The following is a 26878-nucleotide window of genomic DNA, read 5'->3' on the forward strand; positions in this document are numbered from 1 at the left end:
GATGAGATTAAACACTGTAATTGATGCTGGCTTTCTAAAACCAGTTTTTCTCACAGCAGACGAAACTTTGGAGAAATCGTTAGACCATCGGACAAAATACTTTACGGATATTAAGTTACGGCTTTTTTCGTTCCGAGTTCAAATCCCAGCTGACGTCAACTTTTCTTTCAGCCTTCTACGGCCAATGAAATAAAGTAACTGTCAAGTATAATGTATGCAGGATATGAATGGAATTGTAATGATTCCAAACTTAGTCAAACAGGTCACACCTTTTTGGAAGCGGGGCGGGAACAATCGATTAAACTGATCCACCGGCTTCTGCTTGGTATTTATCTTATCGACTGATCACAGAGCCTGTAGATATGTGTGTGTGTAATTATATATCAGGAACTGGAGACCGAGATAACAAACAACCAATTTAATTGTTCCGCTGAAAAGGAAGAACGAGAAATAAAAAGCGAAAGCCGTCCAAACAGAGTTATCTCCCCTGCAATGTGCGTGCGCAGTGTCACATAAAAAGGGATTTGAGTTGTGACGATGATGGCAACCGTTTCTTAATTTCTGTTTTTCACATTGTTTGTTTTTTTTTTCGAAAAAAAAACAAACAAACAAACAAACAACAGTTCTTAAACTCGTTCACAGACTTCTTACGTAATTTGTCTTTTCTGGGGGGATTTCTGTTGAAGAATTTCATGCATCGCTCTATATGTTTCCACGACATTTGGGGCAAAGATTTCCAGCTTTCTGACTCTGCTTCTACATCCGTCTGTCTTACATATATATATCGATATATATCTATGTATATTTAAATATATATATATGTATATATATATATTATAGACCTTCTTTCTATGTCTATATGTTTTAAATAATTTCCCTAACGATTGTCATCTCGTTCAGAACATCCAACATTTCCTAAACATTTTTCGTGCTTATCACCTTTATATTCTGTTTGGTGTCGGTCTTAGGCCTTTTCTCTTATTTTCTATTATTGTAATATTTTCCCTGTGTGTCAATGGAGCGACTCTACGACGCTGATAGCCAAGGCTTCAATCCGAATCTCAGAGAAATCATCCACAACCACAATTTGCCATATTATGACGAACTGGAAGCGGAATCTGACAGAGTTCTGGCACAGATCAAAACTAACTTGGCCCGAACGGTTGAGCGGAGGGACATCAAAACCGGAGCAATACACTGGGTCGAACAGTTACTAAGGTAATTGTCCCCTTATTCTTTTTTATATATCTTCACTTTCTCCACGCACTCACGTACAGGCATACACGTATGTATATATATATATAAATATATATATATATATATATATATGTAGTGGCCTGTGTGTTTTCTGTACTCTGGTTATTATTATTTTTTTGTCTACGTTTTGTTTGCAACGTCCTGTACCCAGATATGCATCTATATATACAGGTAGATGTAGGTATGCACATACATGTACGTATATATGCATATACTCATTTATTATTTGTATTATATATATATACATGGAGACATGATTTTATACTTATTCAGAACAGATGCATAACACAAACCCAAACACACACACACACACACATATATATAGTTCTTGGGTAACTCTATGTCCAACATATAAAATGTTACTGTAACACACATACACACACGCACACACACATATATGTGCTAAACTACAATTCGGTTTTCTATCTAACTATACACCCATTTATTGTTTGTATGTGTACATATGCTTGCATTCGTCTTATTTTAAACATATATTGTCGTTTAACAGCCCCCCCCGTCCCATTATTGGTAAAATAACTTAGTAACTATTCAACTCCATCGCATCGAATCTTTTACCAAAGTTTAACACGCACACACACACACACACACACACACACGATGACAGCTGCTAAGCCAAAACTGCGAAGTCACTGTGGTCCTCTTGCATGTGAAAATTTATATCCACTCTACTCTAAAGTATTGAGTGATCTTCCACTTTAATGTTTAATTGCACTTACACAAACACACACACACACACGTATGGCAGAAAGATTTTGAACTTGGGTTCGGTTGCACCCCAAATTTATGGTTTACATTGTCGATCTATGTGGAACTTGGTTGCATATATTTCTATATAAACTTGTTTTTTGTTACATACATTAATATATTATATATAACCGCGTGTGTGTGTGTGTAACCTATTGCACGAAATACTTCCGTTTTGGAAACCATAAAGCACTTTATTGGCTTATGTAATGCATCATACCTAGAATGCTTCTTATGCTGTACCGTTATTGGCACCAAGTAATTCTAGCTGTTTACCAATCAACACCTTTCTTTGTGGTTTCCCTTCATTTTTCTGTCTCTTTCATTCTACAAACCTTTGTTTAGAACAGAATTTCTGAGGGGCAAAGAAAATAAAAATGAATAACGAGATTGGTTGTGAAGTATTTCTTTACTGATACATCTTGGTTGTCAGGGAACCGTTAAAGGGCTGTTCGACCTCCTAGAAATAGTACATCTACCTGTCTTCCCTCATGTTGGTCTTCTATATTGTTGTCTATCATTAGAAAGAATGAAAAACGGATGAAAATAATAGAATGGGTCTACTCGGTCAGAACTGAGCTTGGGTTAAACAACTAAATTTACTTGGTCTTCGATATCTTGTACACGCACCTCTGTTTGTCGATTAAAAATGAATATTTTTTTATTTAAATACGAAAAAGAAAGGGAAAGCAACAGGGATCATTGGTTGAATAAAAGACTCAATACATGTGTAGAGTTTCATAGTTACTATAATTCCAGTGAGTGTAACTTCGAAGTTTCGCCTGGTGCGCGGCTTATCCACGAATTCTATATGCATAAAATACATATGTGTGTTTGTGTGTATTAGTTATGTCTATAGTAAATAAATTGTGAGGCTCTCTCTCTCTGCAGAACAAACAACCAGTTTCACGTGCTATTGACCCGCTCATCAGACTTGTTCGATATATTTCACCCACCGTGGGAAATCTTCGTCGTTGGTAGGAAATATTTTAGAGGGCAATTAAGAATGAATTATTGTTGCTGTTGCTTATGTTCGTGTTTTTGTTCATTCTCGTATGGGAACTGAATATATATATATATATATATATATATATATATATATATATATATATATATATATATATATATATGTGTGTGTGTGTGTTGAACAATTTCTAAATCTACCTGATCAATGTAGACTCTTTGAGGTTGCTGGGCCTGCTAGAAACTGCAGGCAAATCACCCTATAATCGTATCTTCCCTTCAGAAAGAACATAACCACCAGAAGTTATTCTTAATTGCACCAAGATTATGCACCTGCGACAAACAAGCTGCTGGCCACAAACTGAAGCTCGCTAGTTTGACGAAGTGGAACTGTTACGTTATATACGAGGGACCTGTTTATTTGGAACGTGGTCAGATCATTTACAATAAAGAATTCTAGGGCTTGACCCGAGTCTCAATATCTCAATACGTTAAAGAAAAAAACATATTGACACCGAGACCTCTGTGTGTGTGTGTGTGTCCTTTATAAACTCATGAATTGTGTATTAGTTTTCTTTTTTGTGTGTGTGACTGCGTATTACAATATGTTTGAAGTTTCAGAGTAAATTATGTCGAACGATGTACCCCCGAAGTAAGGTCGCAACATGGCAAGAAGTATATGCAAAGCTCTGTTCCTCAATATCAGCAGCATTGCCTTCTTGTCTCTCTTTCTTTTCTTTGTAGATACCTTTGATTGAGAAAACTATGAACATTACATAACTTCACTCTCCCCCTCTTCCATCACTTAGTATGAGTAATGCAAACTTTGAAATTCAGCTGATTGATTGTACATACAACCGTTTGGAAGTCTTTTAAAAGTGTTTTTTGTGGTTTAATGTGTTTGTGTGATTGATGTGTGATGAGGTAATGTCAAATGATAAATTGCAAGTTAACTTTCGAACCGTCATTGTTTGCAGTTGTCTTCTAAAGACCTCGTAGAACTCTGCCTGCTGATGCGTCATTTCACACACACACACACACCTATAAATACACACAAATATTTACGAGTTTTTTTTTTTTTTTTTTTCTTCGCAAGACACACGAACAAAAGTACATCATTTCAGATAGCAGACAGACAGACATTAACGTACATGCAGGTTAAAAAAAAAGATAATGAAATAAAAGCTAAATGTATCACAATTCAGTTATCTTTATTTTGGTCGTTGTAGTGCACTATAAGATTCTGTCTTGTTAACCAGCTCCCATTATCAATTTCCAATTAGAGCCATTTCCTCGTGACACCAGAAATTTTCTTAGTGCATACACAAACTTCATGGCTTCTTAATTCAAATTTCTCAAGCTTTGGGCTTACATAACTACAGTATTTAATGTAAACTGCAAAGTCATCATAGGTGTCTTCAATATACATATAAATATACTGCATGACAATATTTGTTTCAGTGTTTTATAAATAACTTGTTGCTGTACCTGGTGGAAATAGTAACCAATTTTCCCTCCTATTGTTGTACTCTATTGTCACGAAAAAGGAAAACAGTGACAGTGGATAATAATCATCTAAATCATAATTTTTATAGTCGCCCTTTCGCACGGCTTCCATCACTTCTACCCAGGCCTTCTTGAGTCTTCTGTTTGCACAGTTTTCTTCCATTTGGATCTCCTGGTACTTCTTTGCCATTCTCTCATCATCCATACGTAATGTGCAGCAACAGAATGACCAGTTTGAAAGATAGATTATATATATATATATATATATATATATATATATATATATATATATATATATATACTAGCCTAAGCAGTCAACGTTGCTTGGAAGTTTAAAGAATGTTAGAGGAAATATATGTATTTATTCTGATAAAAAAGATATTTTCAGAAAAATTCTATCAGATGACGTTATTAAAACAAATCCTGAAATCAATCACAGATTAATTTTGTAGAACTTCTAAATATACAATGTTTTCCGTGTGTCCTTTAATTGGAATACCAATTAAATGGTACCATGTTGTAAATTCTTCTCTGTTTTCTTGTTAATTTCTACTTTTGACAGTTGAGGGAATCCTGTGCAGTCAACTGAAAACTTTGTTTTCAAATAAGTGACCAAGCTGTACTTTGTTACCTTTCATAAATTTTAAACAATTATCAATATTTGTCATGGGTTAATGTCTACATGTACATTTTTCTCATTCATTTCATTAAACATAACCATTTTATTTTTAATTTGCAGATATGTACGTCTTTATGGCCTCAAATTCTCCAAAGAAGACCATATCCATTTGATTAAGCTGTTATATGAGTTGCTTCTAATCCCACACAATGAATTTGCCATTTCAAACAAATTTGCGCAAGCTATCAACAAACTCCTAAAGTAAGTGCCCAGAAATTTATCATCTTCATCTTCGTCATCACCATTTGATGTCCATGTTTCATGCTGGCATAGATTGAACTGTTGTATATTGTTAATTTTTTTTCTAATTTATACATTTGTATTTTTCAGCTGATGTTTAATTAAAATCAGATGTTTAATTAAAATCAGATTCAGGTGTCCTTCAAATGGGTTTCCAATGGCTCACTACCTCAAAACCAACAGCTAATATTTTATACGTCTTCATTTCTCTCCTCACGCCAACCACATGATTAATGTTGAAGTGACCACCACAACTGTGCAATGGATATAACTTCTTCACAAGTACAGTGTCTAGGTGTCCATGCATTTGCCTTTAACTGCAGTTGGTTCTTCGCTGTCCAGATGTAGCCAGGTTTTCTCATGACGATGCTAGATTGACTTTGTCATGCAGAAACTAGACATTTTGCTTTTCAACTCCAACAGACACAAGATTCTAGAGTAGCCCTGAATACTTGGTTTGTGCCTGTGTTGGCCCGATCGCATCAACCTACTCTTAGCTTACTATTTTGTGGGTCAGTCCATCTGTTACAACAAAAACACAAGTGGACCACAGTATGGTGGTGAAATATATTAGAAAACTAAATGCAGGCTGACTTCAGGGTCTTGAACCTCACAGGAATGGTGACAAAGGACCAAGAAGACTGGCAATATGAAGGTCTCAGCAAGACTCATTCACCTCAACAAAAGCTGAGTTTCAGTTGAGCTGTGTGTACAACTGGGCCCTTTGTCCAGTTTCCTTCTTTCTCATCACTTACCTAACTATGGCCCTTCCTTCATACTGCTTATTTTTTCTTACTACCCATAACTTATCCATCCCTCATCTATTAATACTTTTCTCTCCACACAAACACTTTCATTGATTTCCTCCTCCTCCTCCTCCTCCACCTCGTCAACACTCTATCCCTCCCCATCCTCCGCATGCATTACACCTGCCTCTCTCTTCTACTCCCACTCCTTACCCATCATCATCCCTCACTTTCCCTTCTCTTGTCTACTGCTTCATCATTGCTGTTCCTCCCAATCCTCTTGCCCTCTCTTCTAAAATCTGGATAATGTGTAGACCCTCTGCAGCAAAAGACCTGTCTTGCTCTTGCCCCTTCCCTGATACACTCACTCTTCAACTCCTCGCATAAAGTTGCTCCTCCCACCCCAGTCCATGGTCTAGCAAACTACAAAATAACCCCACTAGTGCTGGTGGCCTGAGAAAAAAATAGAAAAAGAAACAGCCAGTACATGGTGTAAAGTGGTTGGGGTTGGGAAGAGCATTTGGCTATAGAAACCATACTAAACACCTCTTTCTTATAAAGGGTCCATCATTTGAAACATTGCTGGTTACCACTTTTATTAGGTGTTCCACCAAAATCATTCCTCTAATTAATATTAAGCATTAAGAACCAAAACACTGCAATTAGGTAACATTTAATCAAATGGATTACTCTAATGTTACCACTAATTGTAAATATTTCTTTCTCATCCTTCACCATATTACTCAAAACTTAATTTCAATGACCTAATAATAACCCCTGAATTCTTTCTTTATTATTTCTCAATTGCTGTACGTTTTATGATTATTTTTGTATACCCTATATGTACCTAATATCATTTTAGTCTACCTAATATAAATTTTTCTCTCCTTTTCATTTCAGGAAACAAAGTTTGTTGTCTCCTGAAGATCTGACCTTACCATGGAAACCTCTCTACGATTTCTGTCTGACTATATTTGACAGCCCTTATGAAAATATAGGACTACACTTTTTCTCTGAGTAAGTTTGTAGTGAAAGTTTATTCCCAGTAATTTTATTTCATTAAACAGTTGTTGTAAATTCTTTGAACCTATCAGTTAGGTTGTGCAGTTTATGAAAAAACTCTTAAAGAAATCCAGTGTAACACCTGTCAGGTGTCAAAGTGATTGGAGAGCAATGTGAGATGAAGTGTTTTGATTATGAACACAGTTCACCGCCCTGTCCTGGAATTGAAATCACAATCTTGTGATAGTAAGCACGACAACATAACAACTAGGCTGTATGCCTTCACATTTTTACAAGTTGCCCCAGGTTAAACATCATGGAATTATATTGCCATATCCAAAGTGTTGGTCTGAGTCACACTTTATTGTATAATTGATGTTTTGATGGTAGCCGTCCTGTGTTTTTTGCAATATAAAAGGATGAAAACCTGTTCAATTTTAGGAATAGATAGCCTAGGCGTGGTTTTGTAGTTGGAAAGTTTGCTTCCTAACCACATGACTTCAGTTTCTGTCCACTTGTGTAGCACCTTGGGCAAGTGTCTTCTCTTATAGCCCCAGTCAATCAAAGCCTTGTGAGTGGATTTGGTAGACAGAAACTGAAAGAAGCCTGTTGTGTGTGTGTCCCCTTGTCTTGACATCATGTGATGGCTGTAATTGAGTATCATTCATTTCAAATGTTCTGTAAAACAATGTCTGGCCGTGGGGAAATATTATCTAGCTTGGAAATAGATAAAGGTTGCTGACAGGAAAGAAAATCTGCTTCAGTAAGTTCTGCCCAACCCATGCAAGCATGGGAAAATAGACATTAAAATGATGATGGGGTGGGCTTTGTTGAAGTAAATTTAGATGTGGCATGATCAGACGGAATAAGCTTGGAGAAGTTTAGTCACGGACAATTTCTCTACATGCAATTTTTTAATCTTTGTTCTGTGGCCTCGGTCATCTCGGTAGAAAATTTTATCAGAGGTCATCATCATCATCATGTCTACTTTTCCATGCTTGCATGGGTCGGATAGAATTTATTGCAGCCAATTTTCTATGGCTGGATGCTGCCCTGTCACCTACTCTCACCTAATTCTTCCCTGTTGCTGGACATGTTTTCATAGAAAGTGGAACTCAAAGGATTCCACTTGTACGATGGTGACTCTCATTTTACAGCCACCATGCAAGGTCAAAACAAAGAGACATAAACACACACACACCATCATCATCATCATCTATTTATTCCACTCACAAGGTTATTGTAGAAGATACTTGCCCAAAGCGCCATCCAGTGGGATTGAACATGGAATCATGCCATTGGGCAGCAAACTTCTTAACCACCCAGCTATGCCTGCAGCTTTCTGTATTCATGGAAAAAAACAAAAAAAGGAATTAATTCGTTTTGCTTTTTGTGTAAATTTTAATTTTTTTTCTCCTTTTGTTTTATTTCTTTTTGTCTAATGGCTTCCTTGTTATTTTATTGCAGTACCATTGTTTCAACAGTCAAAGATACAATTCACAACTGTCGCACGTGAGTATGATTCTCCTCCTCCTCCTCCTCCTCTATATTTTCTTTCGACTCTTCATGCAGTTCTCGTTTGAGTTAGTATTTAACTCTTCAGTCTGCCAGGATGCAGCCTGTATTTGCTCCTGGTTGCACACAGGCCTGGGCAAGGTTTGTGGAAGAGGACTGGTGTGTTTATCCAAAGACACTGCTTGTATGACATTGACACTCATCTACAACTATCATGTGATGTCAGAACACAGATAAACAAACATTCACCATTGCCCTCCCCACCTCCAGTGTATAGCATCAGCCTCATCATCATTTAACATCCGTTGCTCATGCTGACATGGGTTGGACAGTTGACAGAAGCTGGGGAGCTCCACTAGGCCCCAGTCTGATTTGGCAGGGTTTCTACAGCTGGATGCCCTTCTTAATGCCAAACACACAAAGTGTGCCTGGTGCTTTTACGTGGCACTGGACATGTGCTCTTATGTGACACCAACATGAGTGCTTTTCACATGGTACCAGCACAGGATTCTTGTAGGCCAATCCTCTTCAGCAAGGAAGCAGCCTTAACACTTCTGCTGTGGACTACTTATATATATGTGTGAGTGTATGAGTGACTATTTTCTTTCATTGATCTCTTGGAGAACGAACGATAAATTTGACTTTTGTTGGATTTGTGTCAGAATGTACAACAAGGATTAATAAGCAAAATGGAGAAGATAAAAGCCTGATTTATTTTGTGAGGATATTTCTTTTTCAAATAACTGTTGGTGCTGAAATACGTTATTTCCATTCAACTATATTGAGGTTGACCTCACTGGTGCCATGTAAAATGCATTCACCCAGGACACTCTGTAAAAATTGAAAAAACACATTATTTATGGGATGACCCAATATATTTGAAAGAGCAGACACTTTTGTGGTCATGATAGAAAAAGTTAAAAGAGAAAACTCTGTGTGTGGTAGCTACATGGTTATAGCATGTTGAGTGAATCCTGGCCTTCTTTTGGATGTGGTCTATGGCAGAGTTTCTAATGGGGATAGACACTCGAGTGAGACATGGGCTATGCTTTATAGAATCAAAAGGTATGGCTGAGTGCTAAAGAAGTTAACTTTCCAGTCATGAGGTTTCAGGCTCAGCACTTTGGGCAAGTGTGTTCTGTCTACAAAATCCACCTTGGGAAAGGATTTGGTTGACAGAAACTGAAAGAAGCTTTTGTGTGTGTGTGTAGTCTTCGTCTTGACATCATATGATGCTTGTAAAGTGCATACTGTCATACAAACACTGCCATTCCTGTGAAATATTCTGTGAAAAGTATGTCTGGCCATTGGGGAAATCTTACATTGCTTGGAAACAGATGAGGGTTGGTGACAGAAAGGGCATCGAGTCATAGAAAATTTGCCTCAACAAATTCCATCTGACTCATATAAGCATGGAAAATTGGATGTTAAAATGATGATTAAACTTCTTAAGGTTTTTTTGGTTTAATATAGTAAAGGAAGAAGAATTATCTGAATACAAGCTGTTGTCTTGTTAATGGGTAAATAATTTCAGTCATATTTTTTTCACTTGGCGATGGCCTGGTTTTTGTTGGTTCAAAAACTACTGTTCTCAGATGTCTATCAGCGAAATAAATGAGAGAAATAATCACTTCAAAAGTTATATATGTTGTATTCTGAATATATTCCTTGTGTCAAGTTTTCTCTGCTGAAAATATTTACCCTGAGTAATAAAGTGACCGTTGTACTGCCTTAAAATATTTCTCCTGAGAAATACAAGATGACCGTTGTACTGCATTTTGTATTCTTTTTTTTCAGTTGTTCGTTATGTTTGTGTTTAAATATCTTTTTGTTTTGTTCTCATTTGAACAGTTACTTTCCATTGGAATCTACTGAAGAAATGATGCAGCTATGGCGACCCCTTTTCTGCCCCTTCGACAACATTGTATACAAACCCCTAAACTGTATGCAGCACTTCCTGCCTACTATGATTTCACCAGAAAATCACCATAGAGGATTTAAGTATGTTTTGTCTTTTCTTTGATTTTCCACTTTTTTCTTTAGCTGGGGTAGCCACATATTTCTTGTACAGCAAGACGCTTGTTCCCATCCTTCTTTCTCAGTTCAGCCTCTCTACACCTGGCACAAAGCCATCTCCCTCAATACTGCAACCCTGCCCTGTCTAGAGATCTTGTCTTGTGACCTTACAGTTGCTGGTGCCACAAAAACACACCCAGTACACTCTGTAAAGTGCTCGGTGTTAGAAAGGGCATTAGAATGCCATAGAAACCTTGCCTGGATCCTGTTGAACCATCCAACCGATGCCAGCATCAAATACAGATGTTAATGATGATGGTTTCAATAATTAAGAGATTTCTGGATATTTTATGTCATTAAAAAAATTACACATATTTTTGTAACTTTTTTTTTTTTTAGAATTTTTAACCCCCTCCCACATGGGTTCTGATGTGGCAGTGTGATTAAGAAGTTCCTTTGCTATCAAAGGTTTCCATGGTTTGCAACACTTTGGGAAGTTTTTTATGCCATAGCCTCAGGTCAGCCCAAACCTTAAAAAAAATTGGGTTGACAGAAAGTGCTTGAAAGTCTTTCAGATGAATTGTCTTGCATTCGATGGTTTAATACCACCATCATCTGGCTCTCGGGTTTTCTTAGGGAAGTTCACTATGTTGAAAGCATTTGGATGAGGTTTCTGGCAAGAGGATGACCCAACTGTAACGACCTATGAAGTCCTGAACTATAAAAGGTGATGGGCACTGTTCTTTCTCCTCTGACTTCTGTCTGGACATAAAAAACAATAAATGGTTGAGTCATCCAAACATTACTGTAAGCATAACTGTGTTTGCTTCAATCTGTTTAGTTTCATTGTTGGAGGGGTGTCCAGATATATAAATACAATTCTACCATTATTATATAGCCGTTCATTCATGTTGATATGGTGAAACAGGAAAACGATGGAAACCATTATAGCCTATTTCATGTCTGTCTCTTTTAGTGCCAACATTGGTAGAATTATGTTTGGGAAAATTTTAAATGGCAAAAAAACCAAAAAAAAAAAAAAATTGAATATATTTTTGAGTGTGTTGTATGTTGGCACAATGCTTGAAATTAAATCAACCCAGCAGGAAGAGTTAAACCTCAGCAGGATTTGAACTTAAAAGTATAAACAGCTGTTAGAAATACTGCAAGGTATTGTATTAATCCCTCCAGCAATTCTGCCAATTCACTGCCCTGAATATCTCAGATAAATTACAATTAGTAATTATGGAACTGTAATTCTTCAAGGTTTTTTTGTTTCTCATATTTTGAATGACTTAAATAAAGACTGAATATTCTCTAAATATTTACAAACCAAATTGAAAGTAAAATGGGGACACCCTTTACCTGTGTAGGCCCCAGTGTGGTCAGTATAGAGGGTGTGCATGTGCTGGGGTTGTGATTGAACAGATGAATTTGTTATTTCATTCAGGACCCTCTGTTTTCCATTATGCCAGACAAAAAAAACAAAAAAGAAAGGGCCGGAAAAAATTTTTCCATTTGTATTGTTTTCTTTTTGTTAATTTTTGTGTTTCACCATTTTCCTTTTTGGTTAGTCTGCATTACTCTGTAAGGAGCTTAGGGCCAGTTTCACTGGCATATATATATTTATTCCTCCCTGGGCTGGACACCAATTCATCTCAGGATTACTCATTTTTACCAGTGGAGTGGAGCAACGTGAACTCAAGTGTTTCGCTCAAAAACACAATACATCACCCAATCCAGGAATCGAAACCACAATCTTACTATCATGACTTCAACACCCTTACCACTAAGCCATGCACCTTTTTAGAAATTATTAACTAAGCTATGTTTCTATGTGTATTGTAGAATATGGTTTGATGAAATCATGTCGCTTTGGACAACCTTAAACTCTTCTGGATGTGAATATGTAAGAATCTTAATTTTTTCCCTACACAAACTGTTGCTTTTAATTTTGTTATTCTCAATTTACCATTCCTATATCTCCAATGTCTGTTTTTCCATGCCAGCATGGGTTAGATGAATATGCTTTTGAGGCATTGTTTTATAACCAAAAACCCTTACCTGCTTTTCTAGTAAGATGTCTCTTATTCCACCTGTCTTTGAAAATGCAGAACCTTTGGATGATTTTGTTGACGGGAAAAACCATCATCATCCCTTGTTGTTCAGTGATTTTTTTCTTTTCTTTTGGGAAACGCAAATATCTACAAGAATACAAACATCTACACACACAAACATATACATGTATACATTTTACACATAACTTGTCTGTGTTTTTATGTACATATGTATATATTTTTTATATGTATGTGTGTTTGTATGTGTATATATGTATATATATATATTTCTTTATATGTATGTATATGTGTTTGTGTGTGTATATATATATATATATATATATATATATATATCTATATATATATATATATATACTCTTTTACTTGTTTCACTCATTTGACTGTGGTCATGCTGGAGCACCACCTTTAGTCGAGCAAATCGACCCCAGGACTTATTCTTTGTAAGCCTAGTACTTATTCTATAGGTCTCTTTTGCCAAACCACTAAGTTACGGGGACCTAAACACACCAGCATTAGTTGTCAAGCAGTGTTGTGGGGACAAACACAGACACATAAACGCACACACACACACACAGACATATATATATATATATATATATATATATATATATATATATACATTTATACGACAGGCTTCTTTCAGTTTCCGTCTACCAAATCCACTCACAAGGCTTTGGTCGGCCCGAGGCTATAGTAGAAGACACTTGCCCAAGGTGCCACACAGTGGGACTGAAGCCTTAACCATGTGGTTGGTAAACGAACTGCTTACCACACAGCCACTCCTGAGCCTATATATATATATATATATATATATATATATATATATATGCGTGTATGTATATATATATTCCTTTTTTGCATGTCTCACCCAGGCTAGCATGGGAGGTGGACATTAAACGATGATGATGATGATGATATATACTCACTGAAATACCTGATGTTGCCCGAGTTAATCACTCAGAGAATTAAAAGTAACATCGCAAAGCTCTTTATTTTTAATTATTTTAAATCTCTTCGCCTAAAAACACTCAGTGAAATTTTGGACTAAGAACACTTTGTAGACCTTTTTATTTTTCTTCATTTAAGAATATATTTTTGTTTGATATCCAAATTCCAAATATATGCAAGTTTAATCCTGTAAAAAATCGTACACAAGTTCAAATCTTTTGAATGTCTTTTCAGTTTCTCCTTAACCGTAATCCTTACCCTGACTCAAAATTGTAATCCTAAGTGCCAATACGAAACCTAAACATTAAATGCTAACGCTCTGGAGAGCGAGAAAGTGCAGGGTATGAAAGACGTAGAGACAGAGATAGACAGACAGACAGACAGAGGGCAGAGCAAGAAAGAGCGTGGTATGAAAGATGTGTGTGTGTGTGTGTATAGTGGTATGAGAGAAAGAGCATGATATGAAAGATCTTTATGTGTGTGTGTGTAGAGAGAGAGAGAGAGAGGGAGGAAGGAAGGAATGAGTTTGGTTTAATCGCAAATATAGCTGTTGTAGGATTAAGTTATTTCCATTCATGCGTGTAATGTCATAAGTGTATGTGTATACGTGTTAATAGAGTAAACCTTTGATCAAAATCATTCCTTTTCTTAAATGTGACAGCGTGTGACATACATGCATACACACACAAACACTGTTTTCATTAGTTGTCATCTGTCTGCTACGACTTGGCTTTGTAAACTGATTGAAAGCCTGCATGTGTGTATCCCTAGTTGACAGCTGTATTAACATTACTATTCCACTGCCACTCCATATTTGTCGCTTACACAACTCTGTTCTCCCCTTCCCTGATATCAGTCACTCTCCCTATGCCACCTCATTTCCCTCACACTAACATTCTTGCACCCTTCTCAGTTTATCCAAAAATAGTCCACCCTACTATTACAATTTCATCATCATCATCATCGTTTAACGTCCGCTTTCCATGCTAGCATGGGTTGGACGATTTGACTGAGGACTGGTGAAACCGGATGGCAACACCAGGCTCCAGTCTGATTTGGCAGAGTTTCTACAGCTGGATGCCCTTCCTAACGCCAACCACTCAGAGAGTGTAGTGGGTGCTTTTACGTGTCACCCGCACGAAAACGGCCACGCTCGAAATGGTGTCTTTTATGTGCCACCCGCACAAGCCAGTCCAGGGGCACTGGCAACGATCTCGCTCGAAAATCCTACAGGAGCCAGTCAGGCGGTACTGGCAACGGCCACGCTCAAAATGGTGCATCTCATGTGCCCACCCGCACAAGAACCAGTCCAGGGGCACTGGCAACGATCTTACTTGGCTTGCCGGGTCTTCTCACGCACAGCCCATTTCCAAAGGTCTCGGTCCGTAGTCATCGCCTCGGTGAGGCCCAATGTACGAAGGTCTTGCCTCACCACCTCAGCCCAGGTCTTCCTGGGCCTACCTCTTCCACGGGTTCCCTCAACTGTTAGGGTGTGGCACTTTTTCACGCAGCTATCCTCCTCCATTCTCACCACATGTCCATACCAGCGCAATCGTCTCTCTTGCACGCCACAACTGATGCTTCTAATGTTCAGCTTTTCTCTCAAGATACTTACACTCTGACGGGTATTCACATTGACATTACACATCCAACGGAGCATACTGGCTTCATTCCTTGCGAGCTTACGTATGTCCTCAGCAGTTACAGCCCATGTTTCACTGCCATGTAGCATGGTTGTTCGTACGCATGCGTCATACAGTCTGCCTTTTACTCTGAGTGAGAGTCCCTTTGTCGCCAGCAGGGGTAAGAGCTCTCTAAACTTTGCCCAGGCTATTCTTATTCTAGCAGCTACACTTTCAGCGCACCCACCCCCACTACTAACTTGGTCGCCCAGATAGCGGAAGCTATCGACTACCTCTAGTTTTTCACCCTGGAATGAGATAGAAGTTGTTTCCTGTTTGTTTGCAGTCTTTATTGCACCTGAACATCTGCCACAAACAAAAACTAACTTGCTAGTTAACCTGCCTTTGATGTTGCTGCACCTCTTATGTGTCCATAGCTTGCACCGGGTACATCTTATAGAGTTACTACCTACTCCTTTTCTACATACTGAGCAGGGCCATCTACCTGAAGGGGTTTGTGTTTTATCTACCTTCCTACTTATTAGGATTTTGGTTTTAGCTAGGTTGACTCTAAGGCCCTTCAATTCTAGACCTTGCTTCCACACCTGAAACTTCTCCTCTAGTTCTGATAGTGACTCCGCAATTAGGGCAAGGTCATCAGCATAGAGGAGCTCCCAGGGGCAACCTGTCTTGAACTCCTCTGTGATTGCCTGGAGGACTATGGTAAATAATAGGGGGCTGAGGACGGAACCTTGGTGGACCCCTACCTCTACCCGGAATTCATTGCTGTACTCATTTCCAACCCTCACCTTACTGGCAGCATCTCTGTACATGGCTCGCACAGCTCTCACTAACCATTCTTCTATCCCAAGTTTCCTCATTGACCACCAGATAAGGGATCGGGGGACCCTGTCAAAGGCTTTCTCCATGTCAACGAAAGCCAGGTACAGAGGTTTATCCTTAGCTAGGTATTTCTCCTGCAACTGTCTCACTAGAAATAAGGCATCAGTAGTGCTTTTACCTGGCACGAACCCAAACTGCATCTCATCTAAATTTATATATATATATATATATATATATATATATACATACATTATAAATTTCACTTTACAACCATATGGTTCCAGGTTCAGTCCCACTGTGGCATCTTGGGCAAGTGTCTTCTACTGTAGTGTTGTGCTAACTAAAGCATTGTCTGTGAATTTAATAAATGGAAACTGTAAAGAAATTTCTTTGTGTTCTTGTCTTGATATTGCACTGTAATTGTAAACAAACCTCACTGTCATATAAGCAGTGTTGTTTTGTTTGTAATCTTCCATAAAAACACATTCATACAAGGAGGAGAATATTATCTTGCTTGGATTCAGATAAAGGTTGGTGACTGGAAGAGCATCTAGTTGTAGAATATCTGTCTCAGCAAATTTCATCTGGCCCTTGCAAGTGACGCTGATAACACACACATATATATTTGGTTGTGGGAGTGTGTATCTATATCTATACACATTGTTTTTATTATGTTTTTTTATTATTTCAGAGTTTGGTATCCTTAATTTCTCGCTTGGCTTACGACAACATTGGTTACATTGACTGGTCTCCTCACATTCCTCGTGTAAATATTCCAAATTGATTTTGTTTTCTCTTAATTAACAGATTGTAACTTTGTAGCAGATATTGAATGATGATAATGATGTGTACATATATATATATACTTCTATATATATATAAACAAGACTGGAAAAGTTTGGTATATTTTTGATTCCATGTTACATGTATTTCATTTCAAGACAAAGTTATTTAGGTATACATTTAGTAAAAACATGTAGAATCTCCTATCCATAATTCTTCAGACAGTTGAATCTTTGCCTGAAGAATTAGAGATAAGAGATTCTTTACATGGTTTTTCTACCTTTATAACTTTTATTTTCTGATGAAACACATGGAACATGGAATTAAAGTTACACAAAACTTATTGCTGTCTTCTGTTTTGTTATGTAATTACTGTGCATATTAAATTCACCAAAAATTTCATTTGCTATGTATATCACATTACAAAAAAAACTCCTATGTACATACACAGGGTTAATGAGAACATGCAGATGTCCATTTGTTTTTCCATGTTAGCATGGGGGTCACCAACATTGGACTTTATCAGACTCTACACACGTAACATGCATGTACATTGAGCACTTCATGTTTTTACATGAAAATGCAAACATGCTCTATATATATATATATATATATATATATATATATACACACACAGATAATATAAAAGGGGATATGGTCCCTTTTTTGAAGCAGAAACACACTTCCACAGTCTTTTCCTTAATGGCATTTCAGTTTTAGATTCCTGAGATTATCTCCCATTCTCATTTGGAATTGTTGGTCCACCCTCTTTGAAGATGGATATTATTTCAATAAAACAAGAGTTTTTTTTCCTGTATATTATTTAATATACCCTAATTCATCTTTGTTGTTCAAAAACATCCCACTAGCTACTCTATTATTCCTTTCAGCTCATTTTGCTTAATGGTCTCGTCTGTTGTAGACAACGAACGAAGGTTCTGCAATCCTTTTTGCTCAGCAACCACCTGCAAAGATGATTTATTTATAGCAATCAGATGTTTGTGCTGTGCATTGCTTCATTACCTCCATCAAATTGAAATTGCCTGTACAGGTGCACTGTATCCCATTTGTCACATGTCAAAGTGATTGCAGAGTAAGGTGAGATGAAGTGCTTTGCTGAAGAATGCAATGCACCGCCTGGTTTGGGTATTGAAACCACAATCTTGCAATCACAAGTGTGATACTTGAAACCCCTTGGCCATATTCAAAATTTCATTGCAGCTAATAATCTTCAAACACCATCTATTCACATATTCACGGTGCAGAATTTGTAAATTATCTGTGCATTCACAACATTTAAACAGTTTGAAAATATAAGGACACAGATCGTGTCATACAGCCAGCTGGAGACGATGTCTCCAGGGGCTAAATTGCAGCAACATTCGTCCTAAACCAGGACTGCCATGTTACGTTGGCAAACAATCTTTACTTTAAATAGTTTGCCTGAGGTTTTTCTTTGTGGAGAACTGAAAAATACGTTCAGTTATTCCAATTCACCATCGAATAATTTCAATGTCACAATAGCTAAAATAAAACGTTTTTTGTTTTTTTCCCTCTTCCTCTCCTTCAGGTATTTACCCGTTTTCTGAAAGGCTTCAACCTCCCAGTCGGTAACTCTAAGAATGCAACTCAATCCAACAACACCGTTGATATTAATGCATATGTTCTATGGATAATTTCTATGATTGTAAGTAATGACATTTTCCAGTTCAATACCTCTACCTAGCATTTTGAAACTTCATCATGGGACATCTCTGTTTCTATTACCTTGCTTCTATACAGGCTCAGGTGTGGCTCTGTGATAAGAAGTTTGCTTCTCAATTAGATGGTTGTGGGTTCAGTCCCACTATGTGGCACCTTGGGCAAGTATCTTTTTACTACAGCCCCAGGCCAATCAAAGGTTTGTGAATGGATTTGGTAAACAGAAACTGAAAGAAGCCTATTATATATGTGTGTGTGTGTGTGTGTGGTTCTATATGATGCTGATGATTTCTGTCAGCCATGGTTGACCATGTACGTGCAATGCTTTATTTTCTTTTACGAGGATGCTTGAGAGTCATCCATACATGCAAATTTCCCTTTTTCTTGCCACCAATGTTGTGAAAAGAAAAATCACTGCTGGAAACTTACGCAACTTGGTGTTGGCGTTGCCACAGGCATTGCAGTCAGAACTCAAAACTGCAAGGGACCCTGTCTAAGGCTCTAACACTTCTTTCCTGGAGCGGTTCTTTATTTTATCAACCCTGAGGAGATCAAAGGCTAAGTTGGGCCTTGATGAGATTTGAACTTACAGTGCGGAGAGCCCAAACAAATGCTACAGAACATTCTTTCCAGTGCTACAGATAGAAATCATATTATTTTTACATTTCTTTCTCTTTATCTGATATGTATATGTAGGCATAGCCATTGCTGTGTTGCTGAGAAGCTTGCTGCCCAACCCTGTGGTTTCAGGTTCAATCCCACTGTTCTGTACCTGGACAAGTGGGCTAATCAAAGCCTTGTGAGTTGATTTGGTTGAAGGAAAGTGAGTGAAAGAAGCCTGTCATATATGTATGTATTTGTGTGTTCATTTGTCTTGACATGTTATGCCGGTAGTAAATAAGCATCATTCATTCATTTTCAGTCTGCCATAAGAAGATAACCAGGCGGGGTGGGGGGGGAAGTATCACCTTGCTTGGAAACAGGTGAAGGTTGGTGACAGGAAGGACGTCCAGCTGTAGAAAATTTGCTTCAAGAAATTCCATCCTGTCCATGCAAGCATGGGAAAATAGATGATGAATGATGGTGATGATGATGATGGCTGTCCATGCATGCAAATTTCCCTTCTCTATATTGTTGAAAAGAAAGGTTATTGCTTAAGGTCATTAGAACTTGGCATCAGTATCTTCAGATATTACTATCTGCAAAGTATCTTGTCGGAATGGGGCTCTTTGACAATTCCCATCGCCTCAGACCAGAGAGGACCTTCAAGACGTGACTGTTGGGGTCACTTCATACTTCACTGAACTCCTCAGCACAGGATGCATTTCAATGTCTTTCCCTGGTTTGGTCAACAATAAAGATGTTGACTAAGAGTGGTGTGTTTTTTTTATTGGCAGACTACTCCTTCCAAAATACATTGAAGCGTGTGTGTGTGTCTATGCAAGTGGCTTTATGCAAGGTTTCCATTCATAATTTTTTTTTTTTCTCTCAACCACAGAACCAGTGCTCTCTTATCTACACTACACCACACTCTTAACTATTGATGCAGCATGTGCTTCAACCTGCTGGAAATCATTGCTAACGACTACTCTATAATTAATTTCCTTCATTACAGAGAACACAACACTGGTTATTTGGGGATGTTTAAAAGACTTTGTTACAAACTTGTGTTTGTGACAAGATTCACTGACTGCAAAGGTTAAAACTAATAATTAACTTACTGCACTTTGTTGGTAATAATTAAATGAAATAGTAATTGAGGAAATGCTGTCTACACACTACACTGTCTACTCAATATATTCCAAATCTATTAGCCTACTCTTATAAATCCTCTTGTATGGTATATGCTATCTGTTTAATGCAGATTTTGGTGCTGCAGTGGAAACAGGGTTTTCTTTGGAAGGATACAATGCGTCTAGTTTCTGTCAACATTGTTATGATCAGATTTGAGACTAACACTGTCATCTGAAGAATTACTTATTGGTTATACAACATTCTTAATGTATACATCTGTGTGTGGACCATTGTTCAGAATTGAGTGCTTTTACTTCAGGCGAATGATTGGTAGTGTCATATTGTTGGCGGTGAGCTGGCAGAAATGTTAGCACGCCGGGCGAAATGCTTAGCGATATTTTGTCTGCTGTTACGTTCTGAGTTCGAATTCCGCCGAGGTCGACTTTGCCTTTCATCCTTTCGGGGGGCGATTGAATAAGTACCAGTTACACACTGGGGTCGATGTAATCGACTTAATCCCTTTGTTTGTCCTTGTTTGTCCCCTCTATGTTTAGCCTCCCTGAGGGCAATAAAGAAATAATTATATTGTTGGATACAATGCTTTGCAATATTTTTTCCAACTCTCTGCATTCTGAGTTCAAATCTTATCAAGTTCAACTTGTACCTCTCATCCTTTTGGGGCCACTAAATAAAGAACCAGTCCAGAGGTAGTAAACTGGTAGAATTGGTTGAGTAGCAGATCAGATGCTCTTGTAGTTTCCATTCTGGCTTTGTGCCTTCTGAATTAAAATTTTGTCATTGTCAAGATGGGATGGAGGAGGAGTAGAATAGTGGGATGTCTTTTATCGAGATTTGCAACCAATAGTACCAGCAATGGAAAATCTAACAGAAACAGTTTCCTTGGTTCAAGTGACCAGTTGATTTCAACCACACACCTCCACCACCATCACCACCATTAGAAATATGGTAGAACAACAAAGACGGGATAATGAACAGACAAAATTTTGGATGGTGTGCTGTTATATTATAAATACGTTAGTCACTGATGTTAATCTGAATATTATTTAGTGAGGCTTTACAAGCGAACATAAACGATGATGGTGGTGGTTTTATTTCCCTACAATATTTTTGTCTTTTGCATATTTTCATTGCTATTCCTGTTTGTAATTAATCTTGCTGCATTTTCTTTCTTCCTCAAAGGATAAAAACAACAGCTCAGTGCAAGAACACATTGACAAATTGTTCGAGACCTTGAAAACTTTCTATCACCCATCCAATACTGGTCGCTGGAATGTAAGTAACCAATTTCTTACCAATGTTTCATCAATGAACTTGATGCAAAATGGAAATGGATCTCTTATTTATTTTATGTAATTGTGTTGGTTAAACCCTCACCAAACTGTCCAATGTTCCCAAACATTCCAACCATCACCATCTACTCCTATTACCCATTCTTTTTCTCCTTTTTACAGGGTGTGGTGATTTGAGGGATATTTTGCTGTTATTTCTAGCTGGTGAAATAACCATACAAAAGATCCTCCCTTTCATCCTTTTTTCTCATCTTTTAGTTGAGAAAGAAGGTAGTGCCTGTGACAATTTTACAAGGCCTCCAAAACTAGTAGGAAAAAGGAAGGAAGATGTCCCCAAACTGGGAACATAGCCAGAATGCTTGAAATAAGGGCGGATTCTGCTTTTTGCTTAGGTTGTCTCCTTTGCTACTACATGAAAGCTATTTTAGTGTTCTGAAGAAGCCCTTGCCCATCCCTTGGGGTATCTTCAGAAATAGAGTTATTTTTATGATGGTTGGTGGACTTTGAGTTACTTAGTATTCAACTGTCATTGCCTCACCCACAAGGTTGTGGGCCTCAGGAACTTATGAAAATAGCTTTCACCACTGGTTTGTGTTCATAATATATTTGCTATTTATATATTTAAAAAAAAAATAAATCATATTATTGAATCATTTTGTAAAAGACTAATTCACTCACATCAATGAGATTAATGGCTATAAAATTAATTCATTTCATACACTTAATCGTTTTTCATGATAAACTTAAATTACAATTTTGAAAAAATCAGATTTATCATTCCTTCTGATGTATCTAATTTCTGTTTATTTGTTAATTTTATTTTCAGCTGAAACTATCAAATCTTTTAGTGACATTTCCAAGGTTATTCATCAAACGGTTACACAGGTAATTGTATAAGTTTTCTTGTGTGTTTTTTTTTTAATATTTTTATTTGTTGTTATTTTTTGGGTAGGTAGCCAGGGATTTTAGCTCGTTTTGACTCTAACCTTCTCCTTACAAACTTGTGGTATCGTACCACATCAACGTAAGGAATAAATGCTATTATTGTTTTATTGAAAGATGTACCCGTGAGTTTGCGATCGAAAGCGTTGTCGGCCGGGAGTGTATGCGGCCTAGGCGGACGAGAAGGAAGCGATTGGGAGCGAGCAAAAAGAATGCGGACGCCTCGGCGGCGGACTGCCGCCGGCGAGATGGAAAGGCCGACGCTTCTAAAATTCTTGTGCTTTTCTCAGATAATTTAGAAGTTATTAGTTTGTTTTTTTTATTTCAGAGAAAGAGTAGCACCAAAAAGCTGGAAGACACCAATTCCTAAATCACATAGACTAACAGAAGACGACATCACCAAGTTTGTGTTGAGCATCAAACCAGTTGTTTTCATGGCCATGTTTGGCAAGTATGGCATGCACGACGCATCTGTTGCACTAAAGCACCTTGCATGCTTGCGGCCAGAGATAATTTTACCAGCATTTCTTGAAAGGTAAGTTTCTTGTAATTATCTGCGTAGAAACAGAGTGAATCCTCATCTTTGAACAATTAGATACTCTACAACATGTTTTGAGTACACTTTCTCCCATTTGTGCATACATATGTATGTATATTGATATCTGTGTCTTAACCCCAATGAGAATTTCTTATTTGCTGGTGCCACATAAAAAGCACCCAGGCCACTTTATAAAGTGGTTGGCATTTGGAAGGGTATCCAGCCATAAGAACTATGCCAAAGCAAACAGTGAAGCCTGGTGCAGTCTTCAGGTCTGCCAGCTCCTGTCAAACTGTCCAACTCATGCCAGCATGGAAAGTGGACATTAAATGATGATGATGATGATGATGAGTAGCCATCATTGTATATTTGTCCAATCAATCTGTTGTGATGATTTCCATTGTGTAAAGTAGCAACTAGTGAGCACACACACACACACACACACACATATCTAAATACTATTCTCTCCAGTAGTTCAGGTGTAAAATTTTTCACCTGTCGTTTGGAAGACTTGAATTCATTTCAGTGGTACTGCAGTAAATTGATTCAAACGTTTGTAACAACAGACACCTTCTACTGTGTCATTCTCAAAAATAAAACCTTTGTGCTTTTAGAAAATCACTATTTTTAAGTCTCACAACAAGAGATATTCAGCAACAGTACTTTTTAGTAAAGGTTGTTTGCCAACATAACATGGCAGTCCTGGTATAGGACGAATGTTGCTGTAATTTTATATAGCCAGCTGGAGACGATGTCTCCTGGGGTTAAATAACCGCAACAGTCTTCCTAAACCATGACTGCCATGTTATGGCAAACAATTTTTACTTCTTTGTTGCTTCAGTTTCGTCAAGAGTCAAATCATTTGTTCTTGCTCAAACTCTAATACTTCTTCCTTTAGTTAATAATTCATCATCATCATCATCATCATCATCATATGTCTGCTGTCCATGCTGGCATGGGTTGGACGGTTTGACTAAGGACTGGCAAGCCAGGAGGCTGCACCAGGCTCTAATCCAATTTGGCAAGGTTTCTACAGCTGGATGCCCTTCCTAACGCCAACCACTCTGAGAGTGTAGTGGGTGCTTTTTACCGGCACAGGAGCCAGTCAGGTGGCACTGGCACCGACCACGCTCAAATGGTACTTTTATGTGCCACCAGCATGGGTGCCAGTCAGGCAACACTGGCATCGGTCACACTTAAATGGAACTTTTAGATTTCAGTAAAGCACTTCTATTAATTAGTTAGCACCACTGGAATGTGATATCATCCAATTAAAGATTTGATCCATAATGTCATCTTAATTCTTAAGATTGACATCATTTGGTGTCTCCAGATGTTTCTGTGGAAGACTCCATGTTGATTCATGTTAGAAGTATTCTTAATAATGATATTGAAAGTTGATTCATCATCAGTTTCTCAACACTGTGAAGTCTAAGTATTTTGTGATGCATGAATAACCCCCCCCCCCCCACCTCTAAAAAAAATGAGGAATTTTCCTTTTCTCCTTCCAGAATGTACCCTGCCATGGAGACATTAACGGAGCCACATCGTCTGATTGCTTGCATGACATGTATTGTCGGTGTATGCCGTCCTATGCTGCAGTCCACTAAATGGTACCCAGAGGGTCGCCTGCATGTTTTACCATTACTCAACTTATCTCTTCCTGGCATTGATCCAAACGATGTCAAGAAATCTCTGGTAATTATTTGCAACTAATTTTTACTTTTTCAACCTTTTAAAGTAGTTTTTCTTATTTCTCTTTGAGTGAGTGTTTTGCATATATTTTGGTTCGAAGTAAACTCCTGCCTTTCTTCCTCTCATAGACTGAATGAAACTATTCTACTGTTTATCTGGTGTTTTCGTTCCTTGTAACTGTGGGGTTAAGTAGCTTGCTTTGCAGCCACCTGGTTTTGAGGGTCAGTCCCACTGTGCAGAACCTTGAGCAGGTGTCTTCTACTATTGCTCCAGTTTGGCCAATGCCTTGGGAGTGAATTTGCACAGGCCTGGGCAAGATTTCTCTTTGAGCAACACTAGCAGAGCCATATATGCGAGCTTCCTCTCTCTTTGCCATTGATGTTCCTCCTGGGTTAAAGCCACCATTTTGGGCCAATACAGAATGGTATTAGTGTCATGACAGGCACTGCTACCAGAATAAATACCACAAGGCACTTGTCTGACTTTTGTAACAGTTTTGCGATTGTTTCGTGATTTTTTTTTATCAGCCTTGTAAGGATGAAAGGTAAAGTTGATTTTGACTAGATTTGAACCTAGAATGCCGAGAGTCTGAACAAATACCAGAAAGTGTTCTGCCCAGTGCTATAACGACTCTAACAATTCACTGTCTTCATAATTAGATGGAGTGAGCTAAAATCCCAATTAGCAACTGACCATTAGAAAAGATAAATTTTCAATCCGTTAAGAAAGGACACTCTGTTGCTTCATTGTCTCTTTGTATGTAAACTGCACCCAATGAGAAAGGGACAAGCCTGTTGCCTTTTATAATATTCAGTTCAAGTCTTGCTTTCCACTTTCATCTCATAGTTGGTGTGTGTGTATGGGTAGTTTGGGGGGGGAGTGATGGAACCTGTACCTGTAATATGCTAGGTTTCTGCTAGTTAATTCTGTTACTGTCCTACAAAAACTGAGTGCAGAGCTGTGACTGTGTTATTAGGTGCTAAGCTGGTAGAATTATTACCATATTAGGGCAAAATGCTTAACATCCATCTTTATGTTGTGAGTTCAAATCCTGCCGAGATTGACTTTGCCTTTCATCCTTTTGGAGTCTATAAACTAAGTACCAGTTGAATACTAGGGTAAATGACTTACCGCACCTCACCCCAAATTGCTGGCTTTGTGCCAAAATTCGAAACCATTATTAGGTAAGTGTCACTACTTCTGAATGCCTGTTTTCTTTTCCTGTTTCTCTTTCAGAATACTTTCATTGCCCCCCTCCCCCCACACTCACACATGTATATAAAGTCATTTTTGGGTTGTTTTGCAGGTGACATTTCAGATGGTTTCCACATTTGTAACTCTGGTCCCTCTAGTCGATTGTTCCAGTGCCATCTATCTTAGAGATGATCTCTCAGAGGTAAGCCCTTTTATTTATTTATTTATATATATGCTCAGTTGAATGAACTTTATTCTTAATACATACCTATTGATTTAAAGAAATTCCCCCCCCCCCAAAAAAAAAATTACTAGTCATATAACCAATATTTCCTTGGAAGCAACCATCCCTTTATGAGGTTAACTTATCTTCTGAGCAACATTTTGTATATTATACAGGTTGTTCAAAAAGTCTCTTTGCAGTAAGTATCTTATTGCAAAATAAATATTTATAAGATGGTATATAAGACTACAAAAGAAAATATTAGACTTTACAAGATTTTAAAAAAACTTTGATAGGTGTTGAAAGCGTCATCCTTCATTTTCAATACACAGGTTGACTCTTCTACACATATTTTGAAATACATCTTGGAGAGTCAGGATGAAAAAAATTCACTGCGGAGGGACTTTTTGAACACCCTGTATGTGTGTGTGTGTGTGTATATATATATATATATATATATATATATATATATATATATATATATATATATATATATATATATATATATATATAGAGAGAGAGAGAGAGAGAGAGAGAGAGAGAGAGAAAGAGAAATAAATAAATTGTGGTAAGAGTAG

The 26878-nt window shown here is 37.7% G+C and overlaps 1 protein-coding gene across 1 annotated transcript in view; it reads left to right on the forward strand.

The window, feature by feature from the left end:
• Nucleotides 1-837: 837 nt before the first annotated feature.
• Nucleotides 838-26878, forward strand: part of LOC106868583 (proteasome activator complex subunit 4) — a 72468-nt gene continuing 46427 nt past the window's right edge. The window contains exons 1-13 of the mRNA XM_014913914.3: nucleotides 838-1218; nucleotides 5231-5371; nucleotides 7057-7173; nucleotides 8626-8670; nucleotides 10525-10674; nucleotides 12538-12598; nucleotides 16872-16946; nucleotides 18534-18650; nucleotides 21599-21691; nucleotides 22535-22593; nucleotides 22979-23185; nucleotides 24700-24886; nucleotides 26190-26279. Coding sequence (XP_014769400.1) covers nucleotides 1016-1218; nucleotides 5231-5371; nucleotides 7057-7173; nucleotides 8626-8670; nucleotides 10525-10674; nucleotides 12538-12598; nucleotides 16872-16946; nucleotides 18534-18650; nucleotides 21599-21691; nucleotides 22535-22593; nucleotides 22979-23185; nucleotides 24700-24886; nucleotides 26190-26279 — 1545 coding nt within the window. The 5' untranslated portion in view covers nucleotides 838-1015. The remainder of the gene's footprint in view (nucleotides 1219-5230; nucleotides 5372-7056; nucleotides 7174-8625; nucleotides 8671-10524; nucleotides 10675-12537; nucleotides 12599-16871; nucleotides 16947-18533; nucleotides 18651-21598; nucleotides 21692-22534; nucleotides 22594-22978; nucleotides 23186-24699; nucleotides 24887-26189; nucleotides 26280-26878) is intronic.

The sequence above is a fragment of the Octopus bimaculoides genome, chromosome 11 (genome assembly GCF_046866305.1).
Source record: "Octopus bimaculoides isolate indiv1 chromosome 11, ASM4686630v1, whole genome shotgun sequence".
Lineage (NCBI taxonomy): Eukaryota > Metazoa > Mollusca > Cephalopoda > Octopoda > Octopodidae > Octopus > Octopus bimaculoides.